General features: G+C 40.7%; 1 protein-coding gene across 9 annotated transcripts in view; it reads left to right on the top strand.

The window, feature by feature from the left end:
* The window catches only part of MRTFB (myocardin related transcription factor B), a 185497-nt gene that overhangs the window by 125254 nt on the left and 33316 nt on the right, over window positions 1–26927 (top strand). For 5 of the 9 annotated variants that reach the window (XM_081819993.1, XM_081819988.1, XM_081819994.1 and 2 more), the window contains 6 exons: window positions 1621–1676; window positions 2993–3068; window positions 6420–6581; window positions 7892–8070; window positions 21229–21363; window positions 23941–24188. In XM_081819993.1, the coding sequence (XP_081676119.1) occupies window positions 1621–1676; window positions 2993–3068; window positions 6420–6581; window positions 7892–8070; window positions 21229–21363; window positions 23941–24188 (856 nt within the window). Of the gene's footprint in view, window positions 1–1620; window positions 1677–2992; window positions 3069–6419; window positions 6582–7891; window positions 8071–21228; window positions 21364–23940; window positions 24267–26927 lie in introns of all 9 variants that reach the window. The other 4 variants (XM_081819987.1, XM_081819991.1, XM_081819985.1 and 1 more) reach the window with 1 other exon arrangement.

Raw genomic sequence — 26927 nt, 5'->3', positions numbered from 1 at the left:
AGTGTGTGGTCTGTAATGAAGTGCATCTCCGTTATAGGACTAATAAGCATTCTATTTATAATTAATAAACCCTTTCTTGCCCAAGTGCACATAATTTCCAAGTATCTTGAGGCCTCCTTCCTTCATTTTTTAGAGTTGATTAATTTTAGAATATTTGCCCATTGTCTTCTTACCTTTACTCACTTAAGTTTGGAGGTGATTTTATATTTTAGAGGGGAATACTGGTTGCTTTGGTGTTAGGATTATTTATATGGATGTTTACCTAAAAATTGATTTATCCAAAAAGTAACTTATTTGGCTTTAAAAGACTAACGAGAAATTACAAAATGTTCTTATGCTTCTCTGTCCTCTGAATCATTGATATTACTTTTTTTTGGTTCATAGAACAATTTTTCTCTGCAGTAGATATTTTTCCCAATAAAACTTTTTTTCTGGACTACTAATAATTATCTAAATATTTTCAATCTAGTATCATGATAGACGTAAAAGCTGGTTTGATGATCTGCCAGATTTCTCTACCACTACATTCCTGACAATGAACCAATCAGATAGTATCAAATTAGGATGTTTAAGACACCACCACTAGTCCACTGTTGGGAGCTGGTCCCTAGTCAAACCCATTTGGGCTGGGCTCCGGGGAATCTTTGTGGTGCTTCAAGTACCAGAGCTGAAAATAATTCTGCCAAGAGCCGATAGGCCAAGTTTTGGAGGTGACAACCCAAGTAAGCATAGCCCAAATCCCATCCATATTATCTGACTGCCCGGAGTTATAAGTGGACGTACACACAAAAGGTTTTGCAAAGATAATTGATAGAAATACTGTAGTAAATGATGTTTTAACAAAAGATTGCTTATCCACACTCTGGGATTCTGGAATATTTAAAGTACTAACAGTTAACATATTAAAGAAGCACTATGTCTTTAGAGTAAGTTGTATTGTAGTACAATAGAAAGAGCATGAAACTTTGTAATTCCCAATTCTAGATTTAAATTCTACTTTGACCACAGTCTAGTTGTATGACTTTAAGAATTCATTTAACCGCTTTGAGCCTTTTTATCTGTACTGGGGCTAATACCTACCTTGCAAGGTGGTAGTGATGATCAACAGTGATGTAATGGTGATGGACCACAGCGCACAGGGCTATGAGCATATGGAGTCGCAGTGAATGGTGACTCAGCTCTGCTATGCAGAGAGCCCTCGTTTTCAAGATTAGATCACTCCTAGGTTAAATGTCCTGAGGATATTTGGGCTTTTTCCAGCATCTTATAGGGCCACTAAGAGCAAAGCCCTGTCAAGGAATCACCACACAGTCCCCTTGGTGGTGGTAATTTGGCCCAACTATTGGCTGCAACCGTCTGAGCTGGCATTTGCATTGTCATTATGTATACAGTTCTAGTTAAATGTTCACTTGTTTTATTTGTGAAGACATAATTTTAATTCTGAAACATTTATAAACGTTTTTAAATTTCACACATCTCCTAAAGGAACTAGTAATAAGTGGAACTGTAGATAAAACTAATAAGATTAAGAGGGAACATGGACATAATGTACTCTAACGTTTGACTGAAATATTAACACCTCTATCTCTACTCCCGAAATGATTCCTGTTCTTCTCACAGCTTTGAAGAGCCCAGCTGCATTCCATGAGCAGATAAAAAGCTTGGAACGAGCCAGAGTAAGAAATTACAGTTTCAAATGTTCTGTGCTTCTCTCTTTTATTTTAAAGTACCTGTGGGCAAGTAGCAGTCTTCCTCCTAAATATTGTCAATAGAGAAAATGCAGTGTATTTTCAGGACACATGGCATGTAGCGTAATATATTCTGGGGTGGTTTTAGCTTGGAAGTTTGTAGAAAATGCATGACGTTCACCTTTTGTTCATTTAAAACTTGTAACTAGTTTTGTACATAAAGGACAAATCACACCTCACTTTGTTGCTTTCGGGGCATACCAACAGTTTTTAGAATAATAATGGAGTAGTTCTGCCATTTGTAACCCCTGCAGACCAACAGCCCAGTGATGTCCTGACTTCCCCATCTTTAAGTAGTTTCTTTACTGGGTCCGTGGTAGCTGTACATTTGAAGGGCAGGAGGATTTGCTGAATAAAAGAATGTTGTTAGGTTCAACTCTGCTTTACTCTTTGAGAGGTTTCCATCTTATTTGCACATCGATTTCGTGTTTATTACTTTTCTTTTAAAGGACCCTTATGCACATTCATTCTTTTTCCTTTGCAATATGAAAATAAGCATGTTCCAAAAATTCCACAGGAATTTTCCCAGAATGCAATAATGGTCTCCTAGAATCTTATAAAATATAAAACCCATTTGAAAGCCTTATTGTTCAAGTTGAGAACTGTTCTGAATAAGAAAATATGATCAAGGATATGAATTCACCAACAAACATACATTAGGATTTTAGAGAAATTTGTGATTTAGGGGCGCCTGGGTGGTTCATTCGTTAAGCGTCTGCCTTCGGCTCAGGTCATGATCCCGGCGTCCTGAGATCGAGCCCCGCATCAGGCTCCCTGCTCCGCGGGAAGCCTGCTTCTCCCTCTCCCACTCCCCCTGCTTGTGTTCCCTCTTTTGCTGTGTCTCTCTCTGTCAAATAAATAAATAAGATCTTAAAAAAAAAAAAAAATTTGTAATTTAGGTGGATTTTTATGTGACCTGAAGTATAGATGTTTAGCTATTTAAATAATCAAAATCCTATGTCTGTTCAAATTATGAGCTTTTGCCTTTTCCAAGTTTTAAAATAAAAGTCTGTAGAGTGCTTACTTTATGCCAGCAGGCACTTCAACCCTGTACAGTTTTGAAGGCTGCAATTTAAATTATGTATCGGATAATAGCTTTTCAAAGTACTAATTTCTACTCTTTACTTCCCAAAATCATGACCAAAGAGTATACAATTTATTTAAATGGAGTACCTTGAGAGAAAAATGTAAAACCAGAAAAAGTCATAAACAATTTATGGTAAGACTCTCTCTCTTTTTTAAAGACTGAAAACTTTTTGAAGCATAAGATTCGGAGCCGACCAGATCGTTCTGAACTTGTCAGGATGCACATTTTAGAAGGTAACATTTTTATTTCTGCTTATTTTGCTGTGTTTTCTCAAAAAAAGAAGTGAGAATTCCACCATTGTTGTTTATTCCCACTTTAGTAACTTTTTACCCTACAGGCTGACATCCTCCAAATTGGAGAGCAACATGAAGACCCAAAGCTAAAATGTTATGTTAGATACATGGGGAAGGGGGGTTTGATTCTCCAAATAACCAATTTGTGGACTGACTCTTCCCCCACCAACTGATGCCATAGATGTCTCTACCATCTGTTCTGGAAAAACATTTTTGGTCCAGAGGATGTCTTCATCAGTGAGGAACATATGCCCATTAAATCATGAAGGGTACAGTGGCCATGAGTCTATCCCTAGATTTTCAGCTACCTAGACCCAGTTATGTACCTGGTGCAGTGCCCACACTTAATGTCTTCTGTTTGTTGTTACTTACCCACAACAATCCCGCTTGATCTGACCATTAACATAAATACCCTCCACTCAGCCCCCCAGGTTTTCTCGATGGTCTAGCCTCATCACTTGTGAAGTGATGGTAGGGAAAGTTCTGTTCCATCTCATGAGACACGTGGCTTAGGCCTGGATGTTTTTCTCTCTAAGACAGACCATTCTTAAAAGCTGGTTTCCCCACTGTAAGTTCCAAAGTTACATTTTCTTTTGTTGTTTTGCTTCTCTGATTTATTGAGCAAGACCAGGAGCTTGACCCTGTGATAGTCTTGAGTGTGTTCAACCCTGAGATAACACAGAAAGAATCTGAAAATTTTTCAAATTGAGAGACAGTTCTCAAGTAGAAGGAATATTATATTTGTTCTTCTGGCCTAATGATAGAGTTAATATTAGAATTAGGTTGGTATTACAAAGTATTAGATTGTTGCTCAACATAAGAAATAATATCCTAAAGGTCAGACATGTCCAAAAATCTTCTGGAAGTGATATGGTTGCCCTCATTTGAGGTGGTCATTCATTGGCCAATGAGCTAGACCCCAGAGACCCAACAAGTGAGCCAGATGGATGCCTGCCTGCACAAAGCTTACATTCTGGTAGCACAGACAGATAATAAACAGGCAAAACAAATGAATTACAGATTGTGGAAAGTGCTCAATAGGCAAGAAAACAGGCTGCTGTGATAGGGACTAGGCACAGGCTGACACCACAGTAAGGACATTGTAAAGAAATTCCAAGGATCAAGTTGGTATCTATAGCCCGAAGTGGGGTTTCTTCTACTCCAAAGAATCTACGTATCTGGGGTGGGAGGTAAGAGGTCTGTGCCTTTCACTACTTTCGGTTGTGTTCTCAGAAGTCCATTGGACTAAAGCTTTCCCAGAACTGCAGTGTTAGGGTGGGAACAGCTACCTGCTGTCAGACATAAATGAATCTTCAAGAGGCAAATGTACTGGTAAGTAACTGGACAAATGGCTCCTTCTGTGCCTAAAAAGATCTTGACCTAGAAAGGACATTTTTGAAGGGAAAATGCTATCTGTTTCAACTTGCCTTCTAACTGTAACAGGCTTTATTAATATCATTAAAACGAGGGCAAATACATTTAACTTGATATCAAAAGGAATCATATTTGTTTTTTTAAAATAAAGATAACCCAACATTTAAAAACCTAACTATGTATATGAATGAACCATAAGTGATGTTTTTAGGACATCTGTTCTCAAGTTGGGATTTTTGAAGTAAGAAAGAATATATCATTTGTAATTTAAAAAATAACGTCAAACCACCCCCCAACTTATTTTTAAGATTATCCCAATTTTGATTGAATTGGATGTTTGGCAGGCAAAAGTCTAAATTATTTTTCTGAAGTTCAGCTAAAATTCAGCCTCAGCGCCAGAAAGATGAGGAGATGATAAGACCAAGATCAGAAACATAACAAAATGCCAGCCTCTCTTATTTGCTTTTGGGATATTTTCATTCCAGACGTATTCCTGATATTACTTGGATGTGTTGGTGTGAGAGAGAAAGACTATCCTACCTAGATCTTAACAAAGCATTTAAACATCCACCTGAGAGTGATCTGCATGATCATCATCTTTCTTGCATAAACCACAGCTGTCGTACATCATCTACAATTTCCATTTAGGGTAGAAAAACAACATAAAGACCCTTGAAAAGCAATCTGAGTTGAAAATCCTAGATTTTACCATTTTCCCCAAATATTTTAGTTGTTAATTGCCCTAATTTGACAGCGATTTGTTTTTTAATGACTCACCTTTATCAAGTCCTCCCAAAGCATTTAAATTAGGTTCCCAAGAAATAATTTCATTTTTGAAGTTTATCATTTTCCTATAACATTTAGTTCAATTATGTATTGACATCAGATATGAACTGATAAGAACTGTTTTGTGGACAATCAAGGTTGACTTTCGGTAAGCATATAACTCGACTTGTGGAACGAAAAGTGTTCAGATGTGCTGGACAGTAGTTTATGGGCCATGGGCTTTTGGCGAGCTTTGGGCTTCAGCCAGGACATTTTACCTGCCAAAAAAAGAACATCAGTGATCCTGAGATTACTTATGGGGAATTTCATTCTTCTTCTACTATATAATTTAAGAGGCAAGTAACGGTCAACTCAGAATTTTGGGTTAACACCTCACCATTTTTTATCAGTTATAAACATTATTGAGAACAAAATAATAAAATGTTAATGAGAGGTACCAGAAATGCAAGTCATTGACAGAATTACCCAAATGAATGAGTTACGATATTTACATTACTTTCACATTTGTTGTACAATTTCATCCATTTGTAAGTAGATGAGTTGAGGCTTCTTTATGATCATTAGTTACCCAGTAATTGAATGTTTCAAAGTTATATATTCAGAACTAAACCCAGATTCTTAATTATGACCGACTCTGAGACACACAGGGACCAATCTAAGAATATGACCTGTAGCTCTTCCCATTGACTCCTGCAGAGAAGCTTATAACCTAAGATCAGTGCCCCTGTTTCTAGGAATTGACTTTCCAAGGCAGCCAAATCTAAAACTGTATACTTCTTGAGCCATGGACCACATCTCTCTTGTCCATCCTCCATACCCCCAATACCTAATAAATGTCAATGTAACCCTCCTGCCATAAATGAACGATAGCAGTACCCCAGTTTTTGGCTTCAGTTCATGTTAATTTGAGTCTGAGAGCATTGTATAGACAATATAAAGTATCCAGGATTAAAAATATACAAATGTATACTAGAGCATTCTTAAACGGTCATTTTCTCTTTCCATAAATACATTGAGAACACATAAATAAAAATATGTTTAAGCCAGTTTAAATTAAATTCAGTTGACCTGAAATAACATTATGGAATAGGGTAATTCAAGTAATGGTTAAAACTGTGTTTCCTCTTTTAGAGACATTTGCAGAGCCGTCCTTGCAGGCCACTCAGATGAAGCTGAAAAGAGCTCGACTAGCTGATGATCTGAATGAAAAGATTGCTCAAAGACCTGGTCCTATGGAGCTGGTAGAGAAAAACATCCTTCCCGTAGACTCCAGTGTTAAGGAAGCAATTATAGGCAAGACGCCAAAAATTTACTATTTTCTGGGAGAAAGAGGAACTTGGAAATTTAAAACAAATTTAACCTAAAAAGCCAGCACCAATTATGAGTGTTGTTTTCTGCGTGAAGTAGAAATTGATTAACACTTGCACCAATTCCCAATATTATTGTTATTTCTTTATGCTTGCTGAGACTAGCATCTCTTACCAGTTAACACAGAGATTCCTCTTGTCACATCTGAGGTTGATGTCCTTAGGTTCCAATTTCATTATGATGTTTTCTAAATTAACTTTATTGCATTACACCATTTAATTCCTCTTGTGTTAAGATTTTTACAGACTTCGTTATTTAATTCTGTTTACTTCTAGGAAAGATAAATTGCTTGTTCAGTATGAGTTCAGCAAAGTAAACAGCACATGAGTACAGATGTATTTATTAAGAAGGGTAATATCTGTCCATTTTATCCTGATCTTCTCACACTTAGTTACTAATGGTTCCACCTCCCCGTGCCTCCCCCCGCCCACAGGCTTTTTTTTCTGGCAAAAGTTTTAGCAGGAAAAAAAAATCTGGAATAATACCACTTATTCAGCAAGCAATTTTGAAAAGTTAATATCCTACTGTAAAAACTATTATAGTTTCCATTACTCTGGGGACTTCGTATTTTGTATTAGTATGAGTTTAAATCTTAGGCAGTTTGTAGTCAGTGATCCTAAGTAGTACATTCACTGATGATTCCATTCAGTCCCAAAGAAATAGGAGCCCAAAAGGTAAGGTGTCAGTATCACTGGGCCACTCCAAGAAGTAGGACTCATCAACAGATACCGAGTTGTGGCCCCATTTTCTCCCACGCCTCTTAATGTTTTTTAACAGTTGTATCCAAATCAGGATCCACACAAGATCTACACACCTTGTCTTTGGCTGATGTCTCTCTTACGTCTTAATCTCCTGTGTGGATCTTCTTCCTCCTCTTTTCTTACTGTGTATCTGTTGGGGAGCAGGCCTTATTATGTTCTCTAGCCTGTCCACATACTGGATCTTACTGAATGCATTAGCATTCCCAGTGTCACTGAAAATTTTTCTTGCCTTCTGTACTTCCTGAAACCAGTAGTTGGATCCAAAGGCTTGATCTGATTCAGGTCTGACTTTTTCCCCAAGTATTCATCATAGGTAGTGGTGTGTTCTTCCTCTGGGAAGTACATTATGTTCAATTTTTTTTTTTTTTTTTAAGCCAGCTTCTTACATTCTTGTAATAAACAATGTTTCTCCTTTATCATTTTAAGCTTGGTATTCCAAGGCCAAGATAAGTTGAAAATCATTTCTTTCTTTAGGCGTTGGGAAGGAGGACTATCCTCAGACTCAGGGCGATTTCTCATTTGACGAAGACAGCAGTGATGCCTTGTCTCCAGACCAGCCAGCCAGCCAGGAGTCACAGGGGTCAGCCGCGTCCCCAAGTGAGCCAAAAGTTAGCGAATCTCCGTCTCCTGTGACTACAAACACTCCAGCCCAGGTATCACCTTTCTCATTTCTCCCCCTAAACAGAGAGTGCCTTGTTTTTTATATATCAAGGTAACTACGTTTCTTCTTCTTCCAGAAGAAAATTTAAAAGTGTGGGAAAATAGAGATTTTTTTTTCACCTGTGATACAAACACTGTTAACATTTTTCAGTACATTCTTAGATTTTATTTCTGTTCTGTATCCACATTTTTATTTTACAAATGGTTGTGTAGTTTGCTTTTTAAAAATTTTTCTCATAACTTTTGTTGGGGATGTAATTCACATACTATAAAATAGACCCTCCCCCTCCTTCTTTTTTCTGCCCTCTTAACCGGTTTAAAATGTGCGACTCAGTCTTGTTAAGTACACTCTCATTGTTGTGCAGCAGATCTCCAGAACCTTTTTGTCTTGCAAAACTGAAACTGTACCCTTTAAACAGCAGCCCTCAGCCCCTTTCTCGGGGCTCTGACAATCACAATTCCATTTCCATTTCTAAGAATTTGACTACTTTAGGGTGGGGGGATGTGTGAAGTAGGTGATGGGGATTAAAGAGTACACTTATCACGAAGAGCACTGAGTCAGGTATAGAATTGCTGAATCACTGTATTGTCTCCCTGAAACTAATATAACATTGCATGTTAACTATACTGGAATTTAAATAAATACATATATACATACATACATATGAATTTGACTCCTTCAGATGTCTCATATAAGTGGAATCATACAATATTTGCCTTTCTGTGACTGGCTTCTGTCACTTAACATAAAATCTTCAAGGTTTGTTCATGTTGTGGGCTGTGACAGGATCGCCTTCATTTTTAAGGCTGAATAATATCCCATTATTTGGATATACCGTATTTTGTTTACCCATTCGTCAGTGGACATTGGGCTGCTTCCCTGTCTTGGCTATTGTGAATAATGGTGCTAGGTACACTGGTTTGGAAATACCTCTTCGAGACCCTGCTTTCAATTCTTTGGAGCATATACCCAGAAGTGGGATTGATGGATCATATGGGAATTCTGTCTTAAATTTATTAAGGAACCGCCATACCATTCTCCATAGTGGCTGTATACCATTTCACACTCCCACCAGCGGCATGCAAGGGTTTCAGTTTCACCACATCCTCACCAACACTTATTAATTGGTATGAAGTGATATCTTATTGTGGTTTTGATTTGCCTTTCTCTAAAGATTAGTGCTGTTAAGCATCTTTTCATATGTTTGTTGGCCATTTGTGTATCATCTTTGGAGATATATCTGTTTGAGTCCTTTGCCCATCTTTAATAAGATTATTTGTTTTTCTGCTGTTAAATTGTAGAAGTTTTTTGTATATTCTGGATATTAACCCCTTTTCAGATATATGATGAGCAAACATTTTCTCCCATTCTTTGTGTTGCCTTTTTCCTCTACTAATAGTGTCCTTTGAGGCACAGAAGTTTTTAAGTTTGATATAGTGCTATTTGTCTATTTTGGGGTTTGTTACCTGTGCTTTAGGTATTCTACTAAGAAATTATGGCCCAGTGCAGTGTTATGAAGCTTCTTCTCTCTGTTTTTTTCTAGGATTTTTATAGGCTTGAATCTTACATTTAGGTCTTTAACCCATTTTAATTTTTGTATATGCTGTACGATAAGGATCCATCTTCATTCTTTTGCATGTGAATATCCAATTTTCCCAGCATCATTTATTGAAGAGACTGTCCTTTCCCCTTGGCACTTCTGTTGAAGATCATTTGACCACATACATAATAATTTAAGGACTCTGAATTCTGTTGCATTGGCTTATATGTTTGTCTTGAAGTCAGGAAGCGTGAGACCTCCAACTTTGTTCTTTTTCAAGAATGTTTTTGGCTACTTGGGGGTCCCTTGAGATTCCATATGAATGTTAGGATGGATTTTTCTATTTCTATAAAAAATGGTACTGGGAAAATTCACCCTTTTAAAATGTCTAATTCAGTGGTTATTAACATATTCACAGAGCTGTGCAACTATCAACACTACCTGATTCCAGAACATTTTCATCATCCCAGAAAAGAAGCCCATACCCATTAGCAGTCATTCCCCATTATCCCCTCCACCAGCCCTAGGCCACCATCAGTCTACTTCTGTGTCTGGATTTGCCTCTTCTGGACATTTTATATAAATGGAATCATACAATATGTGATCTTTAGTGACTGGCTTCTCTTATTTGGTATGTTTTTAAGGTTCATCCATGTTACAGCCTGTATTAGTACATCATTTGTTATGGCTGAAAAATAGTCCATTGATATACCATATTTTGTGTGTCTGTTCATCACTCCATGGACATTTGATTGGGGCATGTGGCTATTATGTAGTCACATGTTCTACTCCTGAGCTATAGCCTCTAGACATGTGGCCGTTACGAATAATGGTGCTTTGAATGTGTGTGGACAAGTTTTTAGGTGGACGTGCGTTTTCAGTTCTCTTGGGTATTTACCTAGGAATGGAACTGCTGGGTCATGCAGGAGCTCTTATGTCTAAATCACTTTTATACCTTAATCATAATCCTTATAGTGTTCCTTGTCAATAAATTACATTAATCTCATTTTTAATAGGGTAGCTAAGTTCATCTTTTTTTTTTTTTAAGATTTTATTTATTTATTTGACAGAGAGAGAGAGAGAGAACAAGTGGGCAGAGAGGCAGGCAGAGGGAGAGGGAGAAGCAGGCTTCCTGTGGAGCAGGGAGCCCGATGGAGGGCTCGATCCCAGGACCCTGGGATCATGACCTGAGCTGAAGGCAGACACTTCCCACCGACTGAGCCCCCAGGCGCCCCAAGAGCCCCTGTTTTATTCTCACGTACTTGCTGCACACATCGTTTCTATACATACATTGTTGTGCACTTGTCTGATTATTTCTTTGGATAATAGCCAGATTTTGAAATGGATTTGAACCTTTTGTTAGGTAAAAGGTAGGCACTTGAACTGCCTTCTGGGGAGGTAATACAGGTCCCCACTGTCACTGTGTCTTTCCCACAAGCAGGTAATATCATTACTTTAAACCTTGCACACTGGAGATTTGAAAGTTTTAATTGACTCCTTGATTTTGGTTAGATTGAATTCATTTGTTCAACAGTATTTATTGAGCACCTGTTATGTGTCAGATTGTGTTGGGAACTGAAAATCTAGTGCATGCAAAGGAATCTAACAAATATTTTTTGATAATTGCATTGGAAATTCCCATGTCTTATTTTTCAATGGATGTTCCTCTTTCTTTTGGTTATATGAGAACTCTTATGCTAGTTAGTTTTTCATCTCCTTATAATGTTTTTGCCTTACTGAAATTTTAATAACTATTTAGTTATCTTAAAGTCACAGTTATTGATCTACTTAATGGAATTGGTTAGGTTCAGTAGAAAATGTTCTTGTTAAAGCCAAGCATCATAGAATTTTTGAGTTAGAAGGACTTTAGCAATTACCTGGCTTAACTCTTACACCAGACAAGGCCTGCGTTCAGAGAGGTACAGAAATCTGGGGATTCAAAATGTTTGCATATTTTCTTGCAGCATTTCTTCTCATTCGTGAATATATCTGTTGGGTAAGGACTAGGTCTCTGTTTCAGCACCATGTTCGTCATTGCCCTTACCACCATGATCTGAAATCCATTATTTGCTTATTGTATCTGTGCCTCCAACTAAATAAGATGTGAGCCCATCAGGATAGAGACTTTGACTTTTGGAGGACAAGAGCTACTTCAGAGAGAGAGAGAGTGTGTGTGTGTGTGTGTGTGTGTCCAGCATGTCCCACAGGCCCTTGGTGTGGAAAAAGTGTGCCACAGTTCAGCACCACAAGCACTGACAGGCGCCAGGCTTGTAGAAGCGGCCGTGTTTGTGTTCTTCCACTTGAGAGTAGAGCCTCTCCAGCTGGGCTTCATCAGAGGTTGTGTGGGTACCTAAGTTCATATTCTCCCGTCAGAGTTTCAGGGCAAGAGTGACTGGCCGCTTGGCTCGGCTGGAACCCAGTCTGGAAGAAGGTGGGGTCAGCGACCTGCCCATGGGCTGAGGTCGAAGCCGGCGGAAAGGGAGAGCGCGGGAGACCAGCCCTAACTGTATTCTCACATACCTGCTGCACCCTGGTTTTGAGCTTTAAAAATAGGGCTAAAAAGAATGTCAAGTATGCAAGTAAATAGCAGCAAAAAGCAGTTCTACTTAGCCATCTCGGCTGCTGGTTCTCTGAATAGGTCAGGATAGCAGACAGCTCTTAGCGTGGCCTCAGCTTTCAGTTACACGGGACTTTTGTCACGTCCGCCAGCTACCTGGTAATGGCGTCATGGCAGTTCCACTTGTGTGGTAGGAGACTGGCATTTTCCCTCTCCCTGCATCGCTCGTATTAGGTTTTTTACTTTGCTCTTGAAACTTGGTCTCCAGCTAAGTTTGTAAGTGAGAAGCTTTAACCAGACGGAATCCCACCCAGTGGGCTGACATTCCCAAAGTCCTTGAAGGAGAAAAGGAGTGGCAGTGTTTCTTGAAGGATAAATGTGGTCTGTGTATTGCCAGAGTGCAAGGCACACTAAGCCCTGGGTCATTCCGGAACTGAAACGCCGGTTTTTATAACAGTGCTGTTGCTAGAGCCCAGGTTCCACCTACCCCGTGCAGGCCACGGACGGTCTGCTTTCTGTCTCAGGTCAGCAAGGCCTACGACAAAAGACCCACTTCGGAGGGTGGTACGCTGCCCACTCACACAGTCAAGGAAAAGAACCCAGAACCTAGCTAAGCTGGCTTGCCTCCACTTTACCTGGGGCGTAATGTCTGCCCCATATACCTTGAGACCTTCTTAAATTGTGTGTCCTTCATAAAATTCCCTTGTACTAAGTGTGTTAGTATTTTTAAGTAAGGAATCTGACAGAGATTCTCATGATTACACTTTTATTCATGCAATTAAAGAAGCACCTCCCCATTAACTGTGCTGTATTGATGTAGAAGAAAGAGGATCCTTGAGGAGGATTATAGGTAAGTTGTAGGTTTTTGGTTTTGGTCTTGTAATCAACTGCACAGGCAAATTTTGTGATGCCTGTAAAGTCTTAGGGATTTTGGTGTCATCTAGGAGTGATAGAGTCTGGGCACATTTTGTACTTTATTTTCACTGTTATCTAGTGTTTGTTTAGTGAATTTGTCCAGGCATCTCACTTCGTATATATAAAATGTATTTATTTCCCTAAATATAATTACTTTCACATTTGTAGTTCAAGTACAGGAAAATGGCTGAGAACACTGCTTTTCATCAGACATCAAGTTTCCAAAGGGCCGGGATGTCCCCTCATTTTATCTCAGTGACCTCATCCTGAACACGCAGGGTCCAGCATACAGCAAGTGCTTATTGCTTTAATGAATGACAAACCCTAGAAGATTATCTCTGCAATTTCTTTTTTCCTGCTTTAGTATTATCATTGGACACCTCCCCCCAAAAGTCCTCTCCTCACTGTTATTGAAATAGCCCACATAAAGACAAGATAACAAAAGAACAACATAAACGTCTTATATTTGGGGTATTCTTTGAGATTCTTAATTTTCAATCTTTAAAATGAAATTCACTGTAAGAGTATAATGGTGAATTTAGTTACTGTGGACTAGTGGTCCTCAAATTGCCTGTAGCGAAAGACTAGTATGTGTTTGTGTTTTATGTAGTGTGTTTAATTTCCAACGTATTTTGGGCTAATCTTCGTGCAGAGTACAATGAGATGGTGGGGTAGCAAGGTGCCTGGCTGGCTCAGCCATAGAGCATGCGACTCTTGATCTCGGGGTTGTGAGTTTGAGCCCCAAGCTGGGTGCAGAGATTACTTTAAAAAAAAAAAAAAAAAGTAGTGGGGTAGCATCAAATTTCCACTGCAGGCAGCTAATAGAGGTCCACAGATCACACTTGGAGTAACTCTATCATAAATTTCCCTTTGCTTCTTGTTTGCCTGAACCAAGGTTTTTCATATGCTAATTAGTCATCATTTCATGCTGCACATTTAATTCCAGGGCTTAAACACATTTTTCTAATTTCCCTGTTCAGTTTGTTTTGTTTTTTTTTTTAATATTTAGCCTAATAGAAAGTTCAAGGCCTATGCAGGGAATTTCTTTTTGGTTCTTTAAAAGTTATTTTTACAGGGACACCTGGGTGGCTCAGTCGGTTAAGTGTCTGCCTTGGGCTCAGGTCATGATCTGGTCCTGGGATCAAGTCCCTCATCTGGGAGCCTGCTTCTCCCTCTGCCTCTGCCCTTCCCCCTGCTCGTGTGCACAGTCTCTCTCCCTCTGTCTCTGACAAATAAGTAAAATCTTTAAAAAATAAATAGAAAATAAGTAAGTTATATTTACAGATAATTAAGAGAAAATTAGGCTCAAGATACCTTTCTGGCTTGCTTTATTTCCAAAATGTGTTGTGACATATTGGCTCCTGAATTCTTTTTCAGAACACACAGATAAATACCAGAGGACTGAGTCCTATAGGAAAGTATTTAAATAAAAGATATATTCCCTACCCAAAAAAAAAAAAAAATTAACACATAATATCTAGATAAAGAACATATTTTCCAGGCTCTTCTCTTTCAGTCCCAGTGCTAAAATGCTAATGATTTCACACTGTGGACAGTATAATACACTACTATGTCCTTTCTTCAAAACATACATTTTACCCCCCCCCAAAAAAAATCCTTCTTTGAAAAATGTATTTCTGTGTGGTCTGTAAGAGACCAGCACTGCCATTCCTTGGACTTTTTTCTTTTCAATTCTGATCAAAGTATAGCTGGAAAGGAATTTGCCAGAACATTAATGGAACACACATCACATATTGGAGCTCAGTTTATTTTATGCCTAAGCAATTCTTGAACAATGGAAAGCTGCAGAAAATTACGAACAGCTAGCCACGTGTGGGCACCAGCAGCTGTTTCACTGGTGCTTTTAATCCGAAGACTGTTTTTCCTCTCTGCGGTTTCTTAGGCCATTTAATTAATCATTTATGTTAAGCCGTCACACGCTTACTTGTAAGTGTGACCCGACAGAATCTGTGTTCATTTTCACAGTCTCTGCTGTGGGGACGACCCCAGTCAATCTTGCTTCCTATAATTATATACCAAGAGGACACTGTAGCTGGTAATGCTTCGATTTTGAGCTGGTTTCCAGCATTAACCATGAGGTCATGTTCCATCCTAGTTCCTGACTCCATTCTCCTGGACCAGAAGGAAAGTGCCTAAAGTGTACATTCAACAGAATAGGCCTTTCCTGTTTATTTATAAATAAATCGAGAATTATTGACTGTAACTGAGATGAGGGATAAAAAAATGCTGACCAACATGTGCTGAGCACTTCTTTGGGCCTGGCACTGAGCTACCTACTTCACGTGTGTTCCCGGGGCAGATGTCATCGAGAGAGCATCTCTCTGGCCTGCACAGGGTTTGAATTAATGACTTTGTTCTTTTTTTTTTTTTTTAAAGATTTTATTTATTTATTTGAGAGAGAGAGAATGAGAGACAGCACATGAGAGGGGGGAGGGTCAGAGGGAGAAGCAGACTCCATGCCAAGCAGGACTCGATCCAGGGACTCCAGGATCATGACCTGAGCCGAAGGCAGTCGCTTAACCAATTGAGCCACCCAGGCGCCCGACTTTGTTCTTATTAAGCCAATAGTTTGAGATTCTTCCCAAGACCCTTTTCCAGCATAGCATCCTGTGTCATCCTCTTGTTACTCATCATGACAACTGTTATTTGTATTCTTTCACAAATACATACATAACATTATTTCCTCAACTATACAGTCTACTCAAGTACCATAACTCAGTTACCAAAAATGAATAATGGTAATTCTAATACTTACTTTGCTTCCACATTCTGGCCCCTAATAGTCACTTTGACTGAGACCTAAACATAAGAACTAGAACTATACAACTCTTAGAAGAAGACACGGGGGAAAGCTTTATGACGCTGGATTTAGTGATGATTTCTTGGATATGACACCAAGGCAACAAAAGAAAAAAATAATTAGGCTTTATCAAAACGAAAAACTTCTATGCATCAAAGGGCACTGTCAACAGAGTGAAAAGCAGCCCATGGAATGGGAGGAAATATCTGCAAATCATGTATCGGATAAGGGGTTAATACCTAGAATATATACACAACTCCCCCAACAGAAAAATAACTAACCTGATTTAAAAATGGGTAAAGGACTAGAATAGACATTTCTCAAAAGAAGACAGGGGCACCTGGGTGGCTCAGCCGGTTAATCGTCTGCCTTTGGCTCACATCATGGTCCCAGGTTCCTGGAATCGAGCCCCACGTCAGGCTCCCTGCTCAGCAGCGAGTCTGCTTTTCTCTCTCCCTCTACCCCTCCCCCTCACTCGTGCTCATTCTCCCTCTCTCTCACCCTCTCTGTCTCTCTCAAATAAACAAAATCTTTAAAAAAAAAAGGTAAACAAGGGGTGCCTGGGTGGCTCAGTCAGTTAGGGGTCTGACTCTTGATTTTGGCTCAGGTCATGATCTCAGGGTCGTGTGATGGAGGCCTGCATTGGGCTTCACGCTGAGTGTGGAGCCTGCTTAAGATTCTCTCTCTCTCCCTCTGCCCCTCCCCCCTTAAAAATTAAGCAAGCAAGAAAGAAGATAAACAAATGGCCAGTAACCACATGAAAAGATGCTTAACAGCACGAGTCACTAGAGAAATGCAAATTAAAACCACAGTGAGATAGCACCTCACACCATTAGAATGGCTACTAACCAAGAACAAAATTAACAAGCGTTGGTAAGGATGTGAAGAAATTGGAATCCTTCTACCCTCTTGGTAGGATTGTGAAATGGTGCAATCACTATAGCGAATGGTATGGTGCTTCTCTCAAAGAGCTAAAACTAGAATTATCATGTGATCAGAAATTCCCCTTCTGGGTACACGCCTACAAGCTTTAAAAGCAGGGACTGGAGCAGGTATTTGTACGGCTGTGGTCAGAGCACCATTATGCCCAAAGCCGAAGGTAGAAGCAGCCCTGTGTCCACTGACAAATGAATGGCTAAACAAAACGTGGTACATCCATATGATAGAATATTATTCAGCCTTAAAAAAGAAGATTCTGACCCACACTACAACATGGATGCACCTTGAGGACATTACACTAAGTGAAATAAGCCAGACACAAAAGGAAAAATGTTGTGTGATTCCACTATTATGAGCTTCCCAGACTTGTCACACTCATACAGTCAGCTCGTACACAGTAGTTGCCAGGGGCTGGTGGGAGGCCAGGATGGGGAACTGTTGTTTAACGGATAGAGAGTTTCAGTTTGGGAAGATGAAAAAGTTTTCGAGACGGATGTTAGTGACAGAGAACAATGGGAATGTGCGTAATGCCATAGAATTATACGCTTTGAAATGGTTTAAATGGTAACTTTTATGTTAAATATATTTTACCACAATTTTTTTAAATAATTTTTTAAATGAGGGACACATGCAAATCCTCACTACTAATCAGGTTGTCAAGTACCAGCTAAATGTCCACCAGATGTTCTGCCAAAAGATTAATTTAATGTCCAGCTACTTGTACTAAAAATGAAATGCCTAAACTTTTAACTGTGCATTACATAAACAGAGTGGTCAATGCTAAGTGATAGATTTTAACAAAACTAAAATTTACATAAAAGATCCATTTATTAAATATACAAAGCATGTGTTTTTGATTTGTATTCAGCTCATTCATACTAGTATCCATTTTATTTGTCTGAGAATTGGAATATGGAAACAATATTTAAAGAATAATTACATTTTGAATTTCTTATTTGCATATTCCCATCTTAATTAAGATCTCTGCTGCATCCTAAATTAAAAACACATTTATTTTAGATTTAAAATCTACAGTACCAAAAAAAGCTTTGTTTTTAAATATCTAATTTCTGCCCTCTAGATCACATAAAGAAATCTAATTAAAAAGGAACTTACCAGAGAACAGTGATTGGTCCCTGACAAGTGTATTATCTTTACGGAAGGAATGGATGTAGACACCTGATACATTATAAAATTTTAATCAGCTTAAACGTTTACTCTGACTTATTTTTGTCTTTGTAGCAGAATTTTCCCTTAACAATTTCTAAGAAGAGAACAGTCAGTCTTTAAGGTTCAAAGTGCTTTCTTCTTCAGTTTTATTTAAAGCCTAAATATTCATCATTAGACAGCAATGTCTTTCTGACATTTCTTGTCATGGTGTCGTGATGACAGTTGAAGAATTGGAGGTCATGAGACCTGTAGCTTGGGAACAGCGGTCAAGATTCAATAAAACAAAGCAAAATTTGCAGCTTTTTTGTTTTCTTGGAGAAAAGATTCTGAGTCATTTTGAGATGAAATTTTTAAAGTACAAAAGGTGAACTTAGGTCTCAGTGGAAATCTAAACATTTTTAAAGCATTCTTTTAAGATTTTAACATATTGCTCACTTTACTGTGGAATAAAATAAGTGTAATATCCTTTATGGCTTGGATATTCTTTTCATCCTTTTTGGAATACTATCCTTTCAGAAGTACTGATACTTAGATTTTTTTTTTTTGTAACTCTAGCCACCAGGACCCTCACATCTAGGTAGGATATAAGGTGGTTTGAGGGGTCGTTTCTAAAGCACATAAAAAAGACTGGCAAAATGTAAAGAAGTGTTTAGACATTTCTCCCTTTTTAACCAGAATTTATCTTCAGAGTAGGTAATATTAAAAATCACTGTATCTCAGTGGGGTTATTGTGTTTCACTGGGGTCTGTGGTTTTCTGGGTAGTAAAGTCACACTGAAATACCGAAAGATCTAATAAGATGAGAGTATCAGTAATCAAGGCTGAGGTCAACTAGGCAAGGTCTAGAAATACAGGAGAATCATTTTCATACATATTATAATTAATACCACATTCATACTTCTGGATTATTTTTCAGATTATTAACACTGACTGCTCGCAAATGCATCATTGCTATCATATCAGTCAGTGGGGGCTGGACTGGTAAAATAGCTTGCCAGGTTAGTAGAATTTATCTGCAAGGAAAGATCTATATATATATTTATTTCTCATAGATATAAATATATATATTCAAATATGTGGTTCTTCTTCATATGCCAGTTATTTAACAGCCAAGGAATGTTTTTCCCTGTGTGAAAATTGACCCGGAGATAAATATCCTCACTTCCAGAAAATGTGCAAAGTGAAAGAGAAACAAATAAAACCACATCCTTTAAAGCAGTGATTAGCTGGCCTTGACCTTCCACTTCAGGCGGCTGGCTCTGGGCCTTTTGGGGGCAGAAGTCAGCCTGGAACACAGGTGTCAAGACTCTTGGATAAGGCCCTTTCTTTCATGTGTCTGAATGAAATTGAATACAGTAGTCTCCCCTTATCCACAGGGGATGCATTTCCAGACCCCCAGGGGATGCCTGAAACCACAGATAGTACCCAGCACTGCGTATACTGTTTTTTCCTGTATGTACCGACCACTGTAAAGTTCTCTTTATAAATGAGGCACAGTAAGAGATTAACAACTATAATAACAAAATAGGGCAGTTCTAACAATATAGTGGAATAAAAGTTATGTGAATGTGGTCTTTCACTCTCAAAATATCTTTACCATACTATACTCGCCCTACTTTGTCTTGTGATGACAGAGAGGATACAGTGCCTACGTGATGAGATGAAGTGAGGTGAACGACGTAGGCATGTGACGTAGCCTTAAGCTGCTGTTGATCTTGTGACCGTATGTCAGAGGAGGGTCATCTGCTTCAGGACCGCAGATGCTCATGGGTCCCTGAAAGTACGATAAACCATGGCTGAGGGGGCTACTGTGTAGCCATCTTTAAAAAGTCAAGTCTTTTTATTGTCAACACTGACTGTTAGTTTATAATTACTTAAAAGCTGAAATCAGTGGCAAAAAGGAAAAGCGAGCTTGGGGAAAGAGCCCACATGGGTGAGCACAGTTCACTGCACACCCACACACATACTCACAGTCCCAGCTGGCCTTGAGAGTCTCACCCCGCATGAGTAAAGCCACAAGGAATTTCCATTCACCCATTACACAAATATTTATTGAGTAACTAGTATCTGCCAAGCTTCATATTTCTTGCTGCTAAATAGCGTCTGAGTTCTCAGGTCATTTATTTTAAGGAGGAAAAATACAGTGTGCTATTCTTAAACCCAAATACATCAGCAAAAGAACTGACTTTGATTCTTGTAATGAATTCGAGAGTTACGTGGGGGAGTGGAAGGGATAGAGGAAGAAGGGATAAAGTTTCCTTAAAACAAGTCTGGTAATAGTAAAGTCCATGTGGGAATCACTGCGCAACATTGAACTGATCCGTTATAATAGGAAGATCTCTTTCCGGTAAGTGAATACTTAAAATCTACTTAGAGTAGATTGTTAGTGGAAATGGGTTGTTAGGTTGTTGATAAAAGCTATCAAGGCCTTCCGTAGGTCGCTTCCTTTGTTAATACGTGACTCCAAATTGAGGTTTCGGGGTTGCTTATTTGGCCTTGGTAACAAACTAGCTTCTTGCTTTAGGTGTGAGGGTCGCCATCAGTGAAACAAGTCGATATTACCAGAATACATTCAGCAGGTGCCCTCCTCTTGCAGGAAATGGGGGAGTGGAAATGGCTAAGGAGAGTACCAGTCAGGCTTGGACACGGGGACATAAGCTATAAAGCACAGTTAAGGACCCGTACGTGGAGTGGGCCTCCAAGGAATGGGAACTTTCTTACCCACATGCTGCCAGGCCCTGGATCTAGGGTGTGCAGGAGAGGATTGATCAGACCCTGTAACAAAGACTAATGATCACATTTGAATTCACCAGGATTATTACTGTGATCTATACAGCAAGAGAACCTTACGAGTGTCTTTTATTGTTTTGATCATTTTTACAAGAGCCTTGGGACTTTTCTTCTGCCAGAACAGGGCGGTTCTGACCATATTTCTGAGAAAACACTACTAGGGTGGAGTCAGTCGAGCCTTATTTAGCTTTAGCTTTTCATTGCTGTTGGGGCAAAGACTAACTAATTGGCTCCATGGAGGTAAAGCATGTTATTCCACCATCTGGGTCTCAGACATCATAGTATATTTTTCTTTTGTTTCTTTTCTAGTAGACTTAAAAAAAAAAAAAAAAAATGAGGTCATTCCCTTCTAATTCTGGTTTTTCTAATTTTATGTCATTGAGTTCACCTACTTGTTCCCTTTCTGCCTTTTCCACCAGTTTACTTCAGTGTCCCCAGCAGTTCCTGAATTCTTGAAAACTCCTACTACGGATCAGCCCCCCACCAGGTCCACAGCTCCTGTCATCCCCACGAACACTGTGTCCTCAGCAAAGCCTGTGCCAGCGCTGGTAAAGGTGGGTTCCCTGCACACACGCTGGTTTGAGGTCTTTACCGACACAAAGGCACAAGTCTACATTGCCCAGCCTGGCTTTCAGTCTGAAGCCTTGAAACCAAAACCACAGGCAGACTTGCTAGATCACGCCCCAGTCTTGGAAACTACCACCTTCAACAAATGCCCTATTGTTCTCTAGTCACAGAAGAACCGCACAAACTTTGGTCTCCATGAAACTCCCGGAACTCTGCAGAAAGGCTTTAGGATACATTTTATCAGCAGTTCCCAATTCTGCCACCATCCAGGCTGCCAAGATGAAAGAAACACTGGGAGTGGAGTGAGATGGGGCCGCTGTAGCACAACGCTGGGGAGTCAGGAGCCTCACAAACAGATGTCTTTAATGGTAACATAATTTTGGACTTTATACACAAGGTCAGGCTCAGCACTGTTCCAGATATATTACAACAGGTTAAAGGCTTTAGACAAGCGGCTCCGTTTTTTGATTTAGCAGATCTGGCCTGTCGAAGCTTGGTTTGTTCTCCAGATAAGCTGCAGATTGGTGGCACCGTTCCCTACATTTTACTGGGTGCAAATAATCCAGTTAGAACAAGCCCCAAGGAAGATCAAAATCCGTAACGTATAGTATACTTTTATTTTTTATTTTTTTTTTTTTTTAAGATTTTATTTATTTATTTGAGAGAGAGAATGAGAGAGAGAGAGAGCATGAGAGGGGGAGGGTCAGAGGGAGAAGCAGACTCCCCGCCGAGCAGGGAGCCCGATGCGGGACTCGATCCCGGGACTCCAGGATCATGACCTGAGCCGAAGGCAGTCGCCCAACCAACTGAGCCACCCAGGCGCCCCGTATAGTATACTTTTAAAGGTTTTTTTTTTTTAAGTGTATTTAGAACTGCTAGATAAAGGGGCGGGGGGTGATAGAGGAATAGTGTCATCGTTTCAGATATGGCTTTGCCAGATGTAGCAGAACACTGATGTCAAACTTTCAGAACTGAAAAAGGACTCTGGAGAGCTAGCCAACCCTCCCGGCACCTTCCAGAAGTGAGGCCAGAAGAAGTAACGAGGCTGGGAAGGATCCAGGCTCCCCAAGGGCAGGCAGGCCTTCTTTCTGCCTCCCCAGATTCCTCACTTCCTTCCCCCCTCTGGTGCTGTCGTGGTCCTCGCCCCTCCTGCAGAGAGGACTCTCTTTCTACTCCAGCCTCTCTGTGTCCGTGCAACCCAGTGTCTGTGGCCTCGGGGCACAAATCAGTGTATCTCACCATCTTCCATCACTTAGTATTGGAGCCAGAAATTCCAGAGTGTGGCACGTGGCAGCTGAGCTAATAACATCAGCTCTCCTGCTCTGCCCACACCTCCAAGCATGTACCACAAATGGCAGAGACAGTTTGGACGCCGACCCATCTGTGCCTGAAGATGCTGAGTTCTCAGCTCTCCTGTCCTCTGGATTTCTCCTCTTCACTAGCGTCTCTTTAAGGAGGGCTTTGATTCTAGGGCAAGAGGCATTGGTGAAGAATGTGAGATTCAGAGGCTGGATCGGGGATCCTAGGACTGTGCTAGGAGAGGAAACAGACCGCAGCTCGTGGGGTTTTTCTGTGAGGAAAGCTGTTCCCCACACTCACTTCATGAGAGAATATGCCAATGAAAGGTAACCCTGGTTAGTATGTGCCTGTCCCCCTCCCTTTTCCCGTAGGCACCTTCCTGATCGGCCAAGTCCGTGGTTTTATCATTACATAACAGAGTGCAACCTCTGGAACCGAGACCCCATCCATTGTTGTAATCACTTTGAAAAGACCAGGAATAAAATCTGTTATTGATAGCACAATAAGCAGATGATGGTGAGTTGATTAATACTGTGAGACTGCAGTATTTTATGTGTATTTTCCTTAGAAATACGTAACTTGAGGGGCGCCTGGGTAGCTCAGTCGGTTAAGTGTCCGACTCTTGACTTTGGCTCAGGTCATGATCCCAGGGTCATGAGATTGAGCCCTGCATGGAGCCTGCTTAAGATTCTCTCTCTCTCTCTCTCCCTCTGCCACTCCCCTCCCCCCTTAAAAAAATTTTTTTTTAAAAAAAGAAATACATAACTTTATAGTCTGCTCTATTCCATAAGAAGCATTTTTCTGTTTGTACATATCCTCTAAAGAATATGTTTTTAATGACTATAAAATAGTACACAGTTATAGTGAAGTATCCTTCACAACTTCTCCCATTTGTATCTTGAGCACGCAGCCTCTTTTCTCTAGGAGATACTATGTGTAAGCCCTTCAAAGTGTGTCTACACGAGACACCCAGAGTAACTGTTGAACGTGAATAGATAATGCCGAGCTGCATATCCTTCCCTTACTCTAAGGGAACAAGGCAGCAGGAGAAGGTAAGTTCTTAGGGGCCAGATTTCTTGGTCAGGGGAAGTGTACACACGTTTTCCTCACTCTGGGTACGTATTTAGTCTCTCGCTTTCCCAGGCGGCCACCCCGGCTGCTGAGGCGCACCTCAGGTCTTTCTCTCCGGTCCTTTGCGCACACAGTGGAACAGGCCGCCTGTGACAGCATGTCTAAAAACGTTCTTCTCTTTTTCTCGAAAACAGCAAAGCCATCCCAAGAATCCCAACGACAAACACCGCAGCAAGAAGTGCAAAGACCCCAAGCCCCGGGTAAAGAAGCTGAAGTACCACCAGTACATCCCCCCCGATCAGAAGGGGGAGAAGAACGAGCCGCAGATGGACTCCAACTACGCCCGGCTGCTTCAGCAGCAGCAGCTCTTCCTGCAGCTGCAGATCCTGAGCCAGCAGCAACAGCACTACAACTACCAGACCATCCTGCCAGCGCCACTCAAGTACGGGGCAGGGGCCGCGCGCGCTGCCTACAGTGCCTTGTACCCCGCTCCTTTCACGGGCACCACTCGTTTCCAAAGGTTGGCCGTTGGGATTGACTGGCGCCTCGTGTCACCAGAGCTTAGCAGCCAGTGGCTCGCCCTGGTCCCCGTGAGAGCAGCCTGCATGCCAGCCCAGTTTCTGTCCTCTGAAATCCGTTCCGAACCTTTCAAGTTAGAGGTGACTTTTCACAATAACTCACCCAGGAAAGATTGGCCTGTTATTCACCCAAGTAGCATTAGATGCTATGGTAAAGGCATACAAAGTGTAAGACCTGTTATGAATGGTTAAAAAAAAAAAAAAAAGACAGATGAGTGTAGAAGCCGGAGTGGTCGAGGAAAGCTTTGTGAAAAAGGCGGGATATTTATATGGGAAAGAGCCTGAAACTAGGGAAGGGCCCTTTCAGGCCAAGGGGGATGATCTTGGTGCAAGAACAGAGGAAGGAGTGGGCGGTGCCTAGTTATTGGATGATGAGAAAAATAGCCCGAATAAAAAAGTAGAAGACAAAACTGAGTTGAGCCACTGTCTGGAGGAACTTGCAGCCAGGCAGCCTTGAATCTTGATGTGGCAGGTGATTCAGAAGGCTGTCATGGTGGAATCAAAGCGCGAGAAAGAACAGTTTGATGCTGGTCATGAAGGGGAGTCTGGAAATAGGAAAAACAGGAATTTCACAACAAAGTAGATGTGAGAAGATGAAAGGGTGTTGATAACGGGAAGGAAGGAACAGATGAGAGATGTTTCAAAGACAACTAAAGGTCTTGGTGACCAACAACTGTGGAGAAGGAACACGTTTCCAGAGTCTGAGCCCAGTTGGGAGGGACAGAAGGAAGTGAGTTCCACCAGCTTCCGAGACTGAATCCGTAGCAAGACATCCACTGCAAATTCTAATTATGTGCTAAAAGAAATTTCTAGATAGCCATCCTCAGTATGCATTTTCTGGGAAACATAGATAAAAATGCAAAAAACCTATCTTTCATTTCCCTCAGCTTTCAGGAGAAAGGGATATTTACACTCAACTCACAGAAAGAAACTTAAAAAAAAGATGCAAAATTTCATTAGAAGAAAAAATTTTTTCGGAGATCAAGCCACTCAGTTTATGATCTGTAGGAACTTGACTCTTGTTGTCTACATGTATGCTAAGCATTCCTCCATAGGGAGTCCTATTTTCTAGGAGTAGAAAAGGAGTAAGACCCACTAAAAAGCTCCTCTGTTAAGAACCATCTCCTCATATGCTAACGATTATCAGTTCACTTTTTTCTTTTAAGATCCTGATATCTCGAAGAAGATTAGACCTATTAGTCATTCAGACCTTACTGTAAAGTACTTCAGTCTAAAACATCAGGGCGCAGAGAGGAAGAAAGAATTTGTGTAGCCTGTTAGTATTTTAAGAGCAGGCAGGCCTGAGTGAGATGTTGACATTGGAAGGGAACCAGGGAAGACCAAAGAGAATTGGAAGAGTATCAGAGGCAAACGGCCGCTGCTTCACAGCTTTGTCCAGGCCTGAGGGAGGCGTCCTCCCCTGCCCCCTCCTCTGGCAGCAGGCACCAGGGAAGCGAGCTCGAACCCTGGCCCCCATCTCCGTGTGCCTTACGATGCACCGAGCGGCGTGCTGAGCACGCGACGCACCCTCCTCCTCAGTAACTCCAGGAAGAGCTGAAATGACTGACCCTACTCCCAGGCAAGGAAACCTGTTAACCTGAAAATCCCATAAAGGGATTGTTTTGCTGCGCCATCTATGAAATAGTCTTTTCTGTAATGAAAGAAATTGTGTGGGGCCGGTCTGTAGATGGGAAGAGTACATCGGAGGGTGTTGAGGATCTGGTCTCTCACAGTTCCTTGTCTTTCCACGAAGGCTGCAGCCCCCCCACCCCAAACATTCCCACCACTGCAGCAACAAGCCCACCACCCAAGGAGAGCATCCCACAAAAAGAACGAGGAGGAAAGATCACTCATTGTTCTGTAGTCGTTCACCACACAAAGACTGAACATCACTTCTGTGTAATTTCCACGTCTTGAAAGTGGAAACGGTTGTTTTCTGTTACAGTGTTTCTTTTCACCACAATTCCAGCACAGGGAACAATGTGGAAGTCTTATAGCAGCCATCCAGCGGGATTTTACCTGATGACACAGTCTTCTGGTACCTCAGGAAAAGCCGCAGCCTTGGGAGACGGGGCTGTGGTCCCAGCGTAGCCACACCCTGGTGGAGGGTCCTGGGAGTTCCCTTCGTGTGTCTGAACTTTGGGTTCCTCGTCTACACTGTCATCTCATTCAGCAGGGTCCCCCCCACACCACCTTTCCTTTCTCTGTCGATTTGGGGAGAAACCCGATCAACTTCTTGTTATTTCAGAGGTCGAAGTAAACACTGAACTGTTAATCATAGTAACGAGTAGGGTATTATAGAACCTCAGCCAAAAAGACAGTACCAATAGAATAATTAATTTACATCGTGCCTTCTCAAGGAGATAATATCGTTCACAAGAGAGCAAAAGTTGGTCGGGAAGAATCTTGTACTTTTTATTTAAGAAAGCACAGACATACAGTACACAGGTAATTGTACAGTACATCTGTGGTATTAAAATTTCACTGGGAGGTTGATCAGGAAAAACGAAACCTAAAAAAGCTCCTTGCAGGGAAAGTAATGAAAATAAGGTTGAGAAATTCTGATTTACATTAAAGGTTTTCATAATTCTAATAGAAGATTT

Source organism: Leptonychotes weddellii, chromosome 5, assembly GCF_054177405.1.
Source record: "Leptonychotes weddellii isolate Sample4059 chromosome 5, ASM5417740v2, whole genome shotgun sequence".
Lineage (NCBI taxonomy): Eukaryota > Metazoa > Chordata > Mammalia > Carnivora > Phocidae > Leptonychotes > Leptonychotes weddellii.
This window is presented reverse-complemented; position numbering and strand designations above follow the sequence as displayed.